This window comes from Neltuma alba, unplaced genomic scaffold (genome assembly GCF_004799145.2).
Source record: "Neltuma alba isolate B1F8T4 unplaced genomic scaffold, ASM479914v2 tig00005401_pilon, whole genome shotgun sequence".
NCBI lineage: Eukaryota > Viridiplantae > Streptophyta > Magnoliopsida > Fabales > Fabaceae > Neltuma > Neltuma alba.
In genome coordinates this window covers 56,905-73,257 of record NW_021634096.1, presented here as the reverse complement: position 1 = coordinate 73,257, position 16,353 = coordinate 56,905, and the positions used below count along the sequence as shown (strand labels likewise).

General features: G+C 37.5%; 3 protein-coding genes and 1 pseudogene across 3 annotated transcripts; all 4 read right to left on the bottom strand.

Moving 5' to 3' along the window:
- Positions 1-357: 357 nt before the first annotated feature.
- Positions 358-1,151, bottom strand: LOC114747668 (PRA1 family protein F2-like). The gene has a single exon (XM_028936018.1). The coding sequence runs from the start codon at positions 938-940 to the stop codon at positions 368-370; it is 573 nt and encodes a 190-aa protein (XP_028791851.1). The 5' UTR covers positions 941-1,151; the 3' UTR covers positions 358-367.
- Positions 1,152-2,707: 1,556 nt separating this feature from the next.
- LOC114747675 (venom phosphodiesterase 2-like) lies at positions 2,708-4,821 on the bottom strand. The gene has a single exon (XM_028936024.1). It carries the CDS (start codon positions 4,574-4,576, stop codon positions 3,086-3,088), a length of 1,491 nt encoding a protein of 496 aa, XP_028791857.1. The 5' UTR covers positions 4,577-4,821; the 3' UTR covers positions 2,708-3,085.
- A 1,990-nt stretch (positions 4,822-6,811) lies between these two features.
- Positions 6,812-7,336, bottom strand: LOC114747678 (phospholipase A2-alpha-like). Its single transcript, XM_028936027.1, has 3 exons — positions 7,210-7,336; positions 7,042-7,084; positions 6,812-6,939 (listed from the first exon to the last, which is right to left on the bottom strand). The coding sequence occupies exons 1-3, from the start codon at positions 7,321-7,323 to the stop codon at positions 6,812-6,814; spliced, it is 285 nt and encodes a 94-aa protein (XP_028791860.1). The 5' UTR covers positions 7,324-7,336.
- Positions 7,337-8,563: 1,227 nt separating this feature from the next.
- LOC114747674 (sodium transporter HKT1-like) lies at positions 8,564-10,745 on the bottom strand (annotated as a pseudogene).
- Positions 10,746-16,353: the final 5,608 nt, after the last annotated feature.

The window sequence follows — 16,353 nt, the reverse complement described above, 5'->3', positions numbered from 1 at the left end:
AGAGAATATAAAATTAATTAGGACAAAATTGATAAAAAAACATTTAATATTCAGATATCACTAAAAAAGGGCTAAAACAATTTGAATATTTGGATATTATGTCATGTAACGGAGGATTATTTCATGAATGATGGGGAAGTGGAAGAAGATATAAAATTGAGACGGTTGGGATTAATGATTAGCTAGTTATGAGAATTAGAGGGTGTTTGGTAAAACCAAAACCACAGTTTCAAAATCACTTTTCCGCAAAACGAGGTAACCTCCTCCACATATTTACTTCGTAATCCGTAAAAGCACTTCTGAAACCATAGTTTAGCTTCTATCCAAACACGCTCTTAGTATGAAGGAGGAGGGAAATAGAGTTCAATTAGGTAGTGAAAGAAGAGGAAGCAGCGTGTCTCAGACGAATGCCTGCTTCATCTTCTTCATCCTCCTCTGTCTCTCTCAGAACAGCATGAACTAACACAATCAACACCCCGACGCCCACTCCCACTAATATGTTATCTGTCACGTTGCTCAGACATACCAATCCCACTGTCACAATTAGCAGCAACACCGCCACCAATCTCTCGTCAATCTCATACCCACAAGCCCTCGGGGGGTTATCTCGCACCAAATACAGCACCATCCATGCCGCCATCAATGCGCAGTATATGATGACGCAGAGGGGGTGCCACAGCAAAGTGAGCAACACCATGAACAATATCACCACCACGTAGTTCGTGCGGAAAACACGCGCATTCCTCTTCATTCTCTGGACGGAGTTGAAGAAGGAGAATGGCCGTGCGAGGCGAGAAGGATGCATCATGTCCTTCCATGGTTTTGCTGTGCCCACAATTGTTTGGAGCTGCTCTTTTGCCCGCTGCAGGAACTCTTTGTTTGACGACGACGCTTCTTCCGGCTCCTCTTCTGAGATCGTTCCGTATCCAGATGAGCTCATTTTGATTCCTCTTCAGAGCAATGACGTAAAGGGCGCCCTGATGGGATCTCGAGGTATGACGTGCTTGACATCTTCTGTTTCAAAACCCTAACATCTTCCTTCGGGTCATCCCATTCATAACTCCCTAACATGTCAATAAACCAACATGGGCGACTATTGCGGATCTCTTCACTTTTTCAGAGGCAGGGGATTGGAAGGGAGCATCTCCTAAATTTTAGAATTCAGAGTTGCACGAGGCATTGACTAGTAATCATGTGACTTCAGCAAAATTATAGTTTTCGCCCTCGATTTTAATCCGGCCTTTATTTTTTTGTCAATTTTGTAACTTCATCATTATAAGTGCCAAAAATTTATGATGCGATCTGAACCGGAGCCGGAAGAGTGAGAGGACAGGAGGACAACTTGATGATGTATCATCCATGGAGCACCGCTAAAAAGGGAATTATTCGCCTCACTCTTTTTCTATGAATCAAGATCAGACAAGAGCACAGTCAGCGATCACGATAGAATAGAATAGAATAAATCCTCACTTCATCTTAAATCAGCCAGAAAGTGCAAAATCACGGCGCTGCAGATCCCCTGTAATATAAAATATTGAAGGCAGCTTTCATTTCTGACGTTAAGTGTAAAGAAAAGCTGCGGATAAATACAATTTCGAAATCTTATAATTTCATACTTCAGAGCAGCTGTCATCTCTATAGGTCACAAATCAAGCCGTGTAAGCAAAAACAACGAAAAATAGAAGTTTTCTGATTGGTGTTCTGGTGAGCGGATAAAATACAACGCTGAAGATTGAGTCCAAAAGTCAAATCACCGATTCGTTAGGCAGAACAGGGCTGCATGAGCTGTGTCACGGCCTTACGGGTCCCAATAACATCCTCTGTTTCTTGATTCCGGAAGACACAAAAGTAACCAATTTCATTTCTACACGTCGCCAGGATTCATTCGCGTTTTGAAGCGTTCTTGCTTCACGGCACAGCTTAAAATCCTCCCACCTGGTTGGTTCTATAAATTTGAGATGTTTTAAGACTTGAACCTTTACATATTGGGATTGTCGCACGTGACTTTCCTGTCCCGGGCTTATTACCGTCTTTGCAGATGATGTTAGAGGTGTTAACTTCTCCCAGGGTTTGCTCTTATTAAAACTCTTCTTTTTAAACCTTTTGACATCCAAAACACCAAAAAATTAGTTTTCTTTCAATTACAAATATACTGGCGTTTTATGAAAAGGGGAAAAAGCTCTTCTCCGGATCTGAACAGATGATGACTTCCGCCTCATCATGGTGTTACTTTTCCACTGAGTTAAAACAGTCCGTTTGGTTCAATAAATAAGGAACTAGCCGCTGGGCCTTGTGCATACATTTATTATTTCATATGATCATTATATGTTATGTGAAATCAGAATAGAAAGAAAGGCTTTATAAATGAAGAAACTCAACTTCTCCTAATAAAGTCTTGTCAATGATAAAAAACGCTAGCTATAACAGCAAGTTTTCCTTTCTCCAGATCTCAAGTTTACATATAACGCCTCCTCTATGCTTCTTTTTTTTCCCCCTTCCCCTTTGGGATCAGTCCAAGGGTTCAAGTCTTAGGCGCGTTTTCTATAGAATATTAAACATGAAAATTGTGCAGCCAGGATTTACTAAATTTAGAAAACGGCAGTGATGTAAAGGTGAAGTTTTTAAACAGAAGATCATCTAACAGATAAGATTGATCGACGCTAAAAAAAAACCATTGGAAAAGTCAGGGCCCGGCAAAAACATAATATGCAATTTAACAAGGGCTTTGACAGAAGAAAAATCATATACAACGGAGGAGGAGAGAGTTTGACATCCAAGTGGTAATCTCATTCTGTCTCAATAAAATCAAAATTTTGGGTGAGCATATTACTTGCATAGTTACATACTCATAAGCATTGAAGATAGGCAAGCTTGGCGACTACTTGAGCAGCTCAGAACTGATGAAATTCTACGTACAAGACTCTTTCAGGGATCTCAAGCCCAGGAATACGATGTCTCTTCCCTTGGAAACGCCGCATCATGTTTATAATTCTGACCTCTGATTCTGAGCATCCATCCATCCAAGAAAACACTTAATCATGCATCTTGGCTTCTCAATCATATATTTTTGCTAACTTGTATATGTTTACGCACCAGGTAAAAGAACTGACTCTGCGAATGAGGCAGAACCATTAGTGGATGCACCCTTAATCTTGAGAATAGAAGTGATCAAATTATAAATCTCAACATTCTCAAACGATGGGATTTTCCTCCCTCTTGCAAATTGAGGACCATGCCCAATAAAAATGCTCCTCATTGAGAAAATTGAGTTGTCGTAGCCATGTGAACCACCACACTCTTTGCGCTTTGTTCTTGTCTGCTCAACCTTGAAACTTTCTTCAATCAAACCAATTATTGGTGGAATCCTATCGCTCGCCGCATAATGAAGCCGGCCAGGCAGGTCCTCCTTGAGATACACTTTCAAGTACTTCCCGTTTTCAACTTTCCCAGATTTCAATCCTTCATTCATCTTAGATACAACATCTGACGGGTCATTGCCAGGAGGTGGACGAATTGCGAGCAATGGAGTGTACGAATGGACCCAACTCTTCGGAATCTCAATCCAGGGAGCCAAATCATCTAAGAAAATTAGCTTCCTGTCACATGTACCAACCATCCCATGATCCCCCACCATAATAATATGAACATCTTCAAAAATACCCCTTTGTTCCAACCCTCTAATTAACCTCCCTATCATCCTATCGATCCCAGCAACAGCTTCAGTGATCTCTGGATCATCGGGACCAACCTTGTGACCCTGATGATCAGGGTCCTCAAAGTACAGCGTCATAAATGAAGGAATCTCAGCGCTAGGCAAATCAAAATACTTCAATATTGCATCCACTCTTTCCTCAAATGGAACAGAACCATTATAATGCCTGCAATATTTGGCAGGACAAGTCCAAGAACCTTTATTTACCTCAGCGCCAGGCCAGAAATATGTTGCAGCTTTTAACCCGTTGTTGACCACGGTCTCCCACAAGGGCTCGCCCAGCCACCACTTGGGTTCGTGGCTAGCCATGGTGAAAAGTTCACCAGTTTGAGGATCCAAAAAGTAGTTGTTGATGATGCCATGATAGGCAGGGTAGAGACCCGTCACGATGGAGTAGTGATTGGGGAAAGTTAGAGAGGGAAACACCGGGATCAAGCCGGTTTCGGCTTCAGTTCCGTTGGCAATCAGACGGTGAATATTGGGCGTAGAAGTCTTGAATTGGTAGCCGAATCGAAAACCATCGGAAGAAATCAAGAGAACCACGGAGTGATTGAGCTTCTGGAGGGGACGAGCTTTCGGGGAAGCAAAGGAAGAAGTGGAGTGGTTGGTGAAGGTTGAGGAGGAGGAAGCGGCGGAGAAGAAAAGGAAGGCGAAGGCGGCGGCGGCGGAGAAAGCAATGCAGGAAATGAGGGTGAGAGAGATGAAGATGACGGAATAGGAGAGTTTGTGAGAATTGAAGGCGGAGGAAGAAGAAGAATCGGTGTTGAAGGAGAGGAGAGCAGTGGAAGGAGGGGTTTCCTCTTCGGTAGGTAAAGGAACGGGCTTGGTAGAATTCAGGACGTCGGGCGAAAGATCAGAACCCATATTGGGAAGCGAGTCTGCAATGGTGCTGAAGAAGATGCCGTCTTGGCTCAGTGTTGTTGTCGATAGATGGGATGGGAGGAAAGTAAAGAGGCGGATGGAGTGAGACTGAAGGTTGGAGGGCGTCCGGGTAGGTGGAGGATCGCTATCAGAAGCAGAGCGCAGGGTGGGTGAACCGATGGAGGTTGAAGACAACGGTGCTTCAAAGGGATATCCCGACGAGGAGCCACCGCGTGTCGCATTACAATTGGACCGTCAAAGGGAAGCTGACCAATGGGATTAGAGCTTTGTCCCACATTCTTTTGGCCAAAAAAATTCCCCACCTATAATTTCAAGAGGGACTAATTTTTTTGGGTAAAAGTGTAATAAGATCGTATGCAAGAGAATTAAATAAAATTTTTTTTTTAAAATTATCAAATTATTCTAAAATTTTAAGGGATCTTATTACAAAAATTATTTGTTTAATTATCAAATTGTTCTTTTTTTTAAAATATATATTGACAACTAAAAGAGCAGTTACTAATAACCTAAGGTGTAATGATTAATAACTATTACGGTATAAATTGATAATTCATGCATTATATTTTTGTAATGAGATGAGAAAATATGTTATTAATACCTATCGCGATAGTTGTTAATCGTTACACTTTAAATTGTTAACCACTATTTGTTTAGTTGTTAATGCATATTTAAAAAAAAAAGAGTAATTTGTTAATTAAACAAATAAAATTTATTATAATGAGGTCCTTTAAAACTTCAAAATAATTTGATAATTTTAATAAATATTTTTGTATTTAATTTTCTTAGATAAGACTTTATTACAATTTTTCTATTTTTTTTAATCCGGCTAAGGTACGATCATAAAATATCTTCTTATTTTTTTAGATTAGTTGGCAAGAAAAATAATATTTATCAAATTAATTTTTTTTATAAAATTTTGACTTTAAAATATTTGTTCAGTAGCAACTTTACCCTTTTATTCTTAAAAATAATGCAATTTTAATCTCGCAATTAATTCCCTAAAAAATGAGGGTCAAATCTATAATTTATAAATTTAATTTAGGGCCGTTGTGCAACTATGAATAATCCTGGTTGTTTGTAACTTCAATTTACACATAGTAACAAATAATAAATAAAAAAATTGGTTGCTTATATTTTTAATATCTACGGAATAAAATAATTTTTAAATAAAACAAGTTAATTATTTTTTATTTAACATATAGAAGGTAAAAAAAATTAAACTAGGACAGCTGTAATTAATTTATAATTACTAATTTTAGTAAAATTATCTCCAAAAAAATATCAATTTACATATTTTTCTATATATATATATATATATATATATACAATTCCAGTGGAATGAAAAGGCACTTGTAATTAAAAAAAAAGAAGAAGAAGAAGAAGAAGAAGAAGAAAAAGAAAGAATTGAACTCTCCAAAATATCACTTCTCCCATTCCCCATTTCCTCTCCTACTGATCTCATGCCCCTTCCTTAAATCAAACAAAATATTAATTTTTCTTTGCATCGTAGGAAATGGGAAATGGTGTAAATTTTGTGGGACGTTTGTTTTGGAATAGTTTTCCTGATCTTAATTGCATGAATTATTAATGTAAGTCCTGATCTGAATTGCATGAATTATTAATGTAAGTTTGACAAAATGTGTATAACTGCTCCACATTTATATTTCTGCACAAGGTTGTCAAATCAAAAGCGGAGGTAGAATGATGAATTAGGTGAAAAGAGATGAAGAGGGCGGGGCTGCAATAACTGTGAAGTGTAATTCTGAACAAACAACGTGAATTATTGAGACAAAAGCTAAGACTAAATTGACTGATTTAATTTAATGAAGTTGCAGCAATGAAAGAGATGAAGAGATTAGACAAATAAAAGAAGAGATGAGGAGTATGAAGAATGAAGTGGAAGCGAGGAAGCTAGTTAGGGCCTGCGAAGAACTCTTCCGGCGAAGAGGGCTGCCTTCATGACACAGAGGATTACATGAACGACCTCCTCCACTTGGCACGTGTTTCCCTGGAAAGTCCCGCTTCTGCTTCCCCTCTTGCTGTATTTCTTCATACACTTTATCAACCTCTTGCTGCATTCTTGGCTCAAGTACCCTTCTGTGTGTGTGTGTGTGTATCATTTATTCCAAGTTAGTTAAATTCATCGTCCGTCGAATATCAAAGTGAGTGCTGCATTATATTCCTACCAAAATGAAAGTTAATAACTTAATAATTGTATTACTCTCTGTGTCCTACGCATTGGTCATGCTTCATACAACAAGCGTCCAGGCCGTCGCAGGGCCTTTCTCCGGGGCACCCGCTGTAGAGGAGGCCGCAGTACTTGCCATATCTCAGAAATGGAGCGACTTTGATTCCACATTATATTATATTCATCATCAACAATACCATCCATCCAATCCAATCCAAAACTGCACAACATATAATCATCGAAGGTCGCACCCACCTACCTGAACAGAAGCTTGACTCGCAACTTCTGCTGCAGTTTTTCTCCTGTATGCATAGACACAGAGAGAGAGAGAGAGAGAGAGAGAGTTGCACATGAGTTATTAGCAGATCGAACCGCGGGTGCGTGTTACAATAAATGGCTATATAATACCACTAAGAAACAAACAAACCAGGGAGACAGCAACTCCAGTGGCTTGAGCTCCTATGTTGAGGGCATGGATGCTATTGAGCAGGGCGACGCTGGCCAAGCATAACGCAACTCCATACCTGCTCCCTCCTACCATTCTTATACACACACTTCATTCATCTCCCTCGTCTTCAGGGCTTTGATTTTAAGCTTAGTTCTGGCAGGCTCTGATTCACAGGCTCATCAGTTCAAAAACAATGCGCCTCCCTTTTGTTTTCTAGCGTCTCGTGACTTTATTATATATCTTTCTTAATAAAGTTCTCTCGTGGAATAAAATGCTCATTCTCTCGTTATCATCCAATTGTATGTCTTTGTACAACACAGTAAAATTAAACATGTGTGCTGTGTGTCTCACGTCTAAAATATATCACCGTGATTAATTATTCAAAAGCGATAGCATCCCCGCAAAGTAACCTACCTGGAACCCGAGATTGTTGTAATCTACGTACTAGTGACCTTCCGGTCACAAAAACTGCCTAAAAACATCTTCAGAGTTTAGGAACTAAAAATGGCCAAGTGTGGGAATTAAACCCACAGATGTATAAATATCTGTTGAAACTTTTCATTCGAGCTGAGCATAATTATTGGGATAAATCACTAATTAATGACTTTTTCCATATGGCTAGTTTTTTTTTTTGGTTAAATTGGCCAGATTTATTTCTGTTTCTGGATAATTTTGATATTGACTCAATGGATCGGCCTTTATACTAGTTCATTCAAGGAAGTGTGATCTCTGCTCCAATTATTTATAGCTAGGTTAGCACTCACGAAATCTTATTATCTTAAATAATGTATACTGAGATCATCTAAAAATATTTCGGACCAAAAAAAAAAAGAAGAAGAAGAAAGAAAGATCATCTCAAAAAGATCAAAGACGCGAAAATCCATTTCATCCATTGAGCAAACTAATGTTAACATCGATACTATTTCTATAAAAAGTTTAGGATTCTTATGTATAAAAATTAGAATATTATAATTACAGGCCACTAGATTTTAAACTTACAAGTTAGGAGCTGGATGTCATCATTAAGAGTACTAGTACTTAAAACACATATTTAGATTGGTTTGTGATCATTCTTTGCACAAAAATTAATATTAACTGCGTTATTTGTGACCTGTAAATAATGAATTTCTATAAATTTTGTCCGCGTGACTGTGTTTGTATAAAATCACAACCTGGATGCCATCACAAAACTTGCTTAATTTAAAGGTGGTGATATATATATATATATATATATATATATAGCAGTTTGCTATGCGTAGGACAGACGCAATTTATAAGCGTGTCTTGCATGTTATACAAGGGCGTCTTATGGGTAATTCGTATATGAGAGGTGTGGCAAAGCTTAGCATCTCTCTGTATATTGTGTGAGTTTTGAATAACTAGGACAGAAGCCAAGCTTTGCCACCATTTATGTTGAATTTCTTGACCCTGCCAAACACCATGACGACTATAAGGATCAGCTTTCCTTTGTTACTCCATCTTCCTGCAAATCCAAACCACTTATCTCTACAGTTCCCGTCTGCTTTCAATCTCAATTTGCAGCTATATCCCATTGAGAACCCCACGTTGCCGTACGCGCTGCATATATTGTTAAATGTAATTTCTTTAGCATTCCGCTCCTTCATTTTATATATATATATATATATATATATATATATAAAATTAAGCTGATCAACCCGTTTACCTCATTACTTCAAGGGCGATGTTGAACACATTAAAGTTGAGGGGATCTTCTCTCAAGCTTCTGCTCTCCGTGATGCAAATCAGTATAATAAACATCACCAAATAAGATAGTTGAGAGGAAACAAGACACTCCCTTAGGCTTATTTTTTCTTTCTGTCTATCATTTTCGGGATCCCTCATGGGCAGAAATGTTGTGTATGGTGGCAGATACCTGCAGTAGTTATTTGTAAAGGAACAAATTTATGCAACTCAAATTCTGATATTCTTTCTTCAAATAGATTATCTTCTTTCATGTATATATCTGTACATCTATATATAGTCCACCATTCATATGTAATAATATTATTCCTCTTCAATTAATTGTGAGCCACACCAAACGACGTGGAACAAGAGAAAGGTCAATTATGAGCGCCGATATATATAACATAAAAAGAATGTTTTCACTGCCAAAATTCAACCAAAAAAAAAAGGATTACGAGTTTGGAGCTTCAATAGCACCACAAGAAGGAAAAATAACGCTAGTGGTGGCTAAAACTTGTATTGTGGACTTGTACTGTTTCAGAAGAAAGAAAAACCGTCCTAATAGGGAAATTTGAAGACCAAATATTGAGTTGGCTTACAATATGTTTCACTCTATCTCCATGGAAATAGGCAGAGAGAGTAAAGAAAAATACTTACATCATGACAACGAATAGCACCAGGGTAGCCGAAGAGAGCGTAGAAAGATCAAAAACAGATTCACCAGCATGTCTGACATTTGAAATCTGGAACAAAGACGAAATTAATTTCTGAATGGTATTTAGGCCCTCCATGTTCTCCGATTTCCACTCCATGTAGCAGAACAACACGAATTGCGTCAGATTCAGCCCCAAAACCGTAGCTGCGAGGCACAAGCAATGAACACGGGACAGCATGTGGTCATAGCCCAGCACCTCATAATTCCTCTGAATGTAAGAAAACTCTTCTCTATGTCACTCTCTCCAGAATCCAAATCACAAGCCTCAAGAATGGTGGGTATAAGGTGCTCCCGAGGAAAACAAACGGCAAAATAAGTAACAGCAAACCTGGGTTATGCCTGAACACAAACATGTTTTCGTTTGTCGGCACAAAGCCACAACTGGCAAAAGTGGACACTACGGTGAACACAGAGAATGTGTGTATGTTGATCCCTTTGTTTCTTAGCACCTTTCTTGCACTTGGGATGATACTTATGTAGGATAAGACCAAACCAGAACCAACCATGTGAAGTACCGCAAGGTAACCCAAGATCACGAACCCAAGACACTTTATAGAGTGATGCTTCAGCTTGTTCATCTTATCATTTTGAACAATATTAGCATCACCGTGATCACCAGAACTAACATCATTCTGCTTGTGCATAGAAACTAAACCAATCTCGATTTGATTGGCACTCGGAATTGGAGGGCGCTGCTTGAGGTGAAGAGGATTTGGTCCGTCCTTAAGGCTCTGTTTCCGAGAGAATGAAGGAAGAAAATAGAAGGCCGAGCATGGAGATGAAAACCTCACCGCCAAGGAACATGAGGAAGATGATGAGAATGAGCTGGGAATTGGAGAAAGCCTCCATTTCTACGACGGACAAGCTGGAGACGGTGGATGCAGATACAGAGGTAAAAAAGAGATCAAAGGCGTTGTGGGGAACAGGGATTCTGGGGTTTGAGATCTTCAGACCAAGGAAACCCAATAGAGACATGATTATGAAGTACAAGAGCTGGAGGAAAATGGGACTATGGTGAATGGAAAGAAGACGATGGAGGGACATAGTAGGAGTAATAGGAGCAACCAGAGGAGAGGATCGACGGTGCAAGTTTTTGAGAGGAGAGCAAGAAAGAAGATGCTTCATGTTTGTAAGAAATGGAAGAAGGTGGTGGGTGTGGTGCGTCAACAAGTGAGAAGGCAAGGGAAGGGAAGGGGTTAGCATTAAAAAGGCATAAGAAAGCACTGTGAAGGTGGGCTTGGCTGTGAGCGCATGTGAGGTCGAGGGACTGAAAGCGAGTGATGCATGGTGCAACGTAGGCCCAAGCCTCAAGTTAATTCCGGTACGTGGTTGTTTTAGCCCTTCCTTTTTAAATTTAATACCAATAATATAATGCCATCGACTATAATTTCCGAGGGTTGCTTTTACCAAAGATGCACTGTTGACTGTTGAGACGTAGCTGTGATGAGATGAAACGGTTCAAAAGGGGTAAGACCAATGATGTTATGATAGATGGGAAGAGAATGAAAATTTAAGCGCCCACGTGCAGTCTCTTTAGGTAGGATTCCGGGAAAAGCATCAGCTTTTGCTGTGATACAGAAGTTGGAGCGTTCACACAGCTTTTCTGAAACACAAGTTGGAGCCTTCACACTCTCGAGAATGCGAGAGGCGCATTCGTATATACACAACGATATCGCGAATTAGTGTTGTGTTACAGAACATCGTACTGAAAGCGTGAGAGACATCATAAAATATTAGAAATGGGCGTCGATATGAAGTGTGACCACATGTCAAAGATGTTGGAAGAATTAAAAAAATCTGTGGTGCGTACGGGCAATAGTGACGGACAGAGAGGGAGAGGGAGAATGGAGTCTCATTTGGGTCTCCAGAAAACATGAAGAATATACGTTCACTGTGACCCTTGTCACTCCTATTTTAATTCATCGATTCAGTCAGCAAATTGTTTCCCACCTCATCGTCCACGTCAATAACAAGTGGGGGCCGGGGAACAAAAAGAGCACAAAAATTGCAAATTTATTATTTGTCCAATCAAACATATTCTCTTTCTCTTTATGTGTGGTATCCTCTCTTAATCTGTGCGAGTATAAGATCTGTCTCCGTTCTTTGGCTTCCTTTTTCTTTGACTCTTGTAATTATAATTAAGACTAATTATAAGACCTGTTTGTGAATTATAAATGAGGTTTTATAATTAGGAGATGAAGTAGTATGGAAGCACTTCAGGCCATCTAACTATTTGTATCGGTAATCATTTATATATATATATATATTTCTGCATTAATGTTATGTTCATATATCCTCCCTATAACATTCGTCTAGCTATCTACACATGTACGTTTCATTTTCTTTCCATTATTGTGTCTTTTTATGGTCTTATTAGTTACTGCTATGTCTAATAAATCTGCCAATCTGCGCCAAGCTCTCTTCGTCCCGCTTTCTTAGGATCGTGTGTGATATATATTTGAAATACTAAAAGTGATATGATATTAAATGGGTAGCAAAGTATGGGAAGGAAATGCTAAGTCGGTGCAATCTGCCCCACTCACTCACAAATTTGTTGGTTGATAGTCCATTGTGATATGAGAGTTGGCACATTCCCCACTTATTCCCTCGTTTCTTTTATCATTATTTGGCCACATTTACCCCCACCTCTCCTTCCTCCCTTTTCTAGCTTCTTCTATTTCCCTACCTTGTTCTTTTGATCGACTCCCAAATAACTCCTCATCTTCCTCAATACATTCCCCTTTTTCTTTTAAAGACTATTTAGTTTACTTTCTTGTATTATTATACGAATTGCAAAGATCACATATCAGTGAAAAGTAATATTTAAAGATCACATAATTTGTCGTCAGAAACCAACAAGGTTGCTCCTTAACTGTAAGTGGTTGTTTTAATAAAGATAAACTTTAGAAATATTTAGTGGCTGTGTGCATTATAAAACTTTAATTGCCTTATGGGGAATGATATCTCTCTGTCTACCCATTTCTTTCTTTCTTTGTTTTTTAAACTTCTGCTTCCGTATGTTAAAGAGGAAGTAATCAAATAAAGGTAGGCTTGTAGTCAATCAGTAATCCTTATTTCACACGAGAAGATTTAAAAGTAACCCTGCCTAGATACTTATTCAGTCGTTAATATATGACCTAATTAACTAATTTGAGTAGATTAAATATACTAATTAAATTAGTTAATATGATACTCCTTTGGTTCTATTTATAGGACAGAGAGAGAATGTTTTTTTATCCTATTTATAAGCTACTTGATTAAATTTTTAGTATGAATGTATACTATTTTGTTCTTCATTTATTATAGTGTAGATAGTTATCTTTTTTGAAAGATATATATTAAATAGGGGTAAAGTTGAAAATTATAATATTTTAATGAAGAGTTAATGCATTTTAAGGTTTTTCTTGGTCTATATGAAATATGTTAGAAGTACCTTATAAATAGGATAAGAAGAGTATGCTTTTTCTAAGACGCCCTAATCATTTTTATTAATTTTTTCCATCATTCTCCTACTTAATTATTACTGAGAGAATATCAATAAAGTTAATTTAATCCTTTTTTGAGTCCAGACTCTTGTCTTCATAGGTATATGCTAAAACAAGGAAGAATTTTGAAATGAAAGATAATACTCATCCAGTCCTTAATATAAGACCCATTTAACTAATTTGATTAGATTAAGGAAATTAGATAAGTTAGTTAATTATAAGAAATGTGACATGTTTTTCTTAAAATACCATAATCATCTTTCTTAATACCCTTTTCTCCCTCTTCTACTTGATTATGGTTGAAAGAGTATCTATAGGGGTAATTTAGAGAAAATTGATAAATATGAGAAATGGGTCTTATATTTAGGACCAAAACCAACTTAAAAATTGAGTCATATATTAAGGATCGGAGGAGTATGTCATTATATATAGGATCATTAAGATACTGTTAAGTATGATTTGTTTTCGTGAAACTCAAAATAAGACAACAATAATTTTTACAAAGGAGTGTGTATATTTATGTAGTTTGCTTTTGTGTATATATTTTGTGTGATCAAAATTAAAGGCAAGTGAGTTTATTTGTTAATGGTAGACATTAGCCTTTCATGAACAATGAAAATAAAATAATATCTACAAGAATACAGTAACACAACTCTTAACTTTGTGATGTTTAATTTATGAACCTTGTCATCTTCTACAAAATCCCTTTGAGAGTCGTGCCAAATAATTCGTGAAAGTTGTCAATTTTGAAAATCTTCTCATCACATAATTGCAACAATAATAATTAAATAATGAAAGCATAATCGGGTATTATTACATATGCCCTGCATATAATTCCCTATTCCCATCTTGTGGTTTCTGTCTTTATCTGTGTAGTGGATGACCACTCTTACAAGCGGATCATCTCCACTTTACTACCTTTTTTTTGGAGGGATAAAGCACAACTATATAACTTTTTGCAAAAGTTATTAATCATGCAGTTGCAATAATATTTTCAAATTACATAAGTGGTATCTGTACAGTTGATTTTTATTGTAAAGCATTCGTAATTAATTAGTATTATGAAGCGTTGAGATGGTAGTCCCTAGCTAGACTTTGAAACCGTTAAGAATGCACTCCTTTTGTAACACTGTTATGTTATGATTCCTATATTGGGAAATCTCACAAGTATTGTGGAGTTTATAAGTTTAAGGGGCTCTCCCTCTCAATAGGCTAGTCTTTTGGGATAGGTTCTCCCTTTGGACTTATACTCATCACATTAGTGAAAGAGCTACCCGTGGAGTCTTCTAACTGGTAAGAAGGTCGAATGAAGTGTTGTAGAGTGAAGTTGTTGGGGATGTCGGCTCTCAAGAGAAGTGCTCTATTATGAGTCTCACATTAGGGAATTTTACAAGTATTGTGAGGTTTATAAGTTCAAGGACTCTTCCTCCCAACAGGCTAGTCTTTTGGGATGGACTCTCCTCTTAGGTTTATACTAATCACAAACACACACTGTCCCTCAACTCAGTTCTATTACATTTACATGAAACAAATGCCCCTGCCTATTTTTGTCTTGTTCAATTCCTTGTCTTTTCTTTCTGGTGTATCAACAAAAAAAAAAAAAAACAAAGCTTATGCCAGTTTGGGGCTAGCTACGTACGTACTGCAACAGAGGACTGGTCTTGGCACTTTGGACTCCCAACACTATTATTCACATTTTTTCAACTCCTATTAAACAATGAAAGGTTAATAACGCCTGCAAGGAACATTATTTGTAAATAACATGGAAGCGGGCTCATATACTGTTTCCCTTTTGGGCTTCAGCTAGCGTTCCTCATTCACTCATGGACCGATCAATCTTACTATTTCTGCACGCGCTCTCTCAACAATAATATAATGGAGCCACTAATGATTCCTTCAAAACAAAATGTGTATGAATTGAATGCGGGCGAGTGCACCATGAGACTTTATCGACCTGCTGATCATTCTTTAAGCTATGGGTCTTTATCGCATTACACCCAATGACATCTCTTGTTATTATTAAAACTATTATATTCCATAAATGAAAATATGGAGAGAAATGTTAGTATAAAAAGTTAGTTAATATTCCAAGATAAAGGCATTGATCTTGATATCATAAGATTAGATTCTCACCATCCAAAGAAGGTGGTAAAGTGCTTGTTGTTGATGCTGTTATTTGTTCGCATATCCGATCTCTATTGGCCAAAATATTTAATGAAGCTATATTAAATAATATTAAACTAGTATTTCCAATATCAATCGCAACCACTTGTCCATTATTCAAAAGATGATCAATAAGATATGAAATATTTCTTATTACAATTTATAAACATATCGCCTATCCACCTTATAAACAACACTCACAAACATATATAGTGGGTGAAATTCTCTCTTCTCTCTCGTATTTGTCGTGTTTAAAGCATATTGCTCTGAACCTGAATCCGGTATGTCTCTCTTTCTCCATTTTATTTTCTTGACATTGTTATTAAACGACAGGAATCTTTCCTGAGATAATCACAACTCTCACTCATCATAAGATTGGATTATTTAGCTTATCGGTTAAGAATGAAGTATGTAAAACTTCGGTCCATAACTCTGTAACTCAAAAAAGTTAGGAGAAAAATATGAGAATTGATTAGTCACATTATATATTTATAATGGATCCAATAACCTAAAATCCCAAATTTTTTATAGACATGTTATCTGTCTTGGGATCGTCGTCAAGTTTGCTTAAATTTCATGGTTTCATGGGTGCAACAGGGGATTTCAATTTGCTCATTTAATTTGTACCTTGCTGCTCAGTGGCATATTCAGCCTAGCGACCAATTAAAGCTCTGCACCCATGTAGAAAAGGATTTTGGTCAAAGCTTCATTTATAATTATTTATATGTAGGTGGAAGTAAAGGCAATTAATTAGGAGAGAAGCCAAGCTTTGCCGCCCCTCATGTTGAATTTCTTGACCCTTCCGAAGAACACGACGAGGATGAGGATCAACTTTCCTTTGTTTGTCCACTTTCCTGCAACTCCAACCCGCTCATCCCCACACTTCCATCTGCTTTCAACTGCCATTTGCAGCTATATCCCATTGAGAACCCCACATTTCCATTTGCACTACATTTTATTATTGTTCATCATGTATATTTCATTATTTAGTATTTCAACTTGCTTCATTTCATTTGTGTGTGTACACATATGCTGATCAAATTTCATCTTTTATGT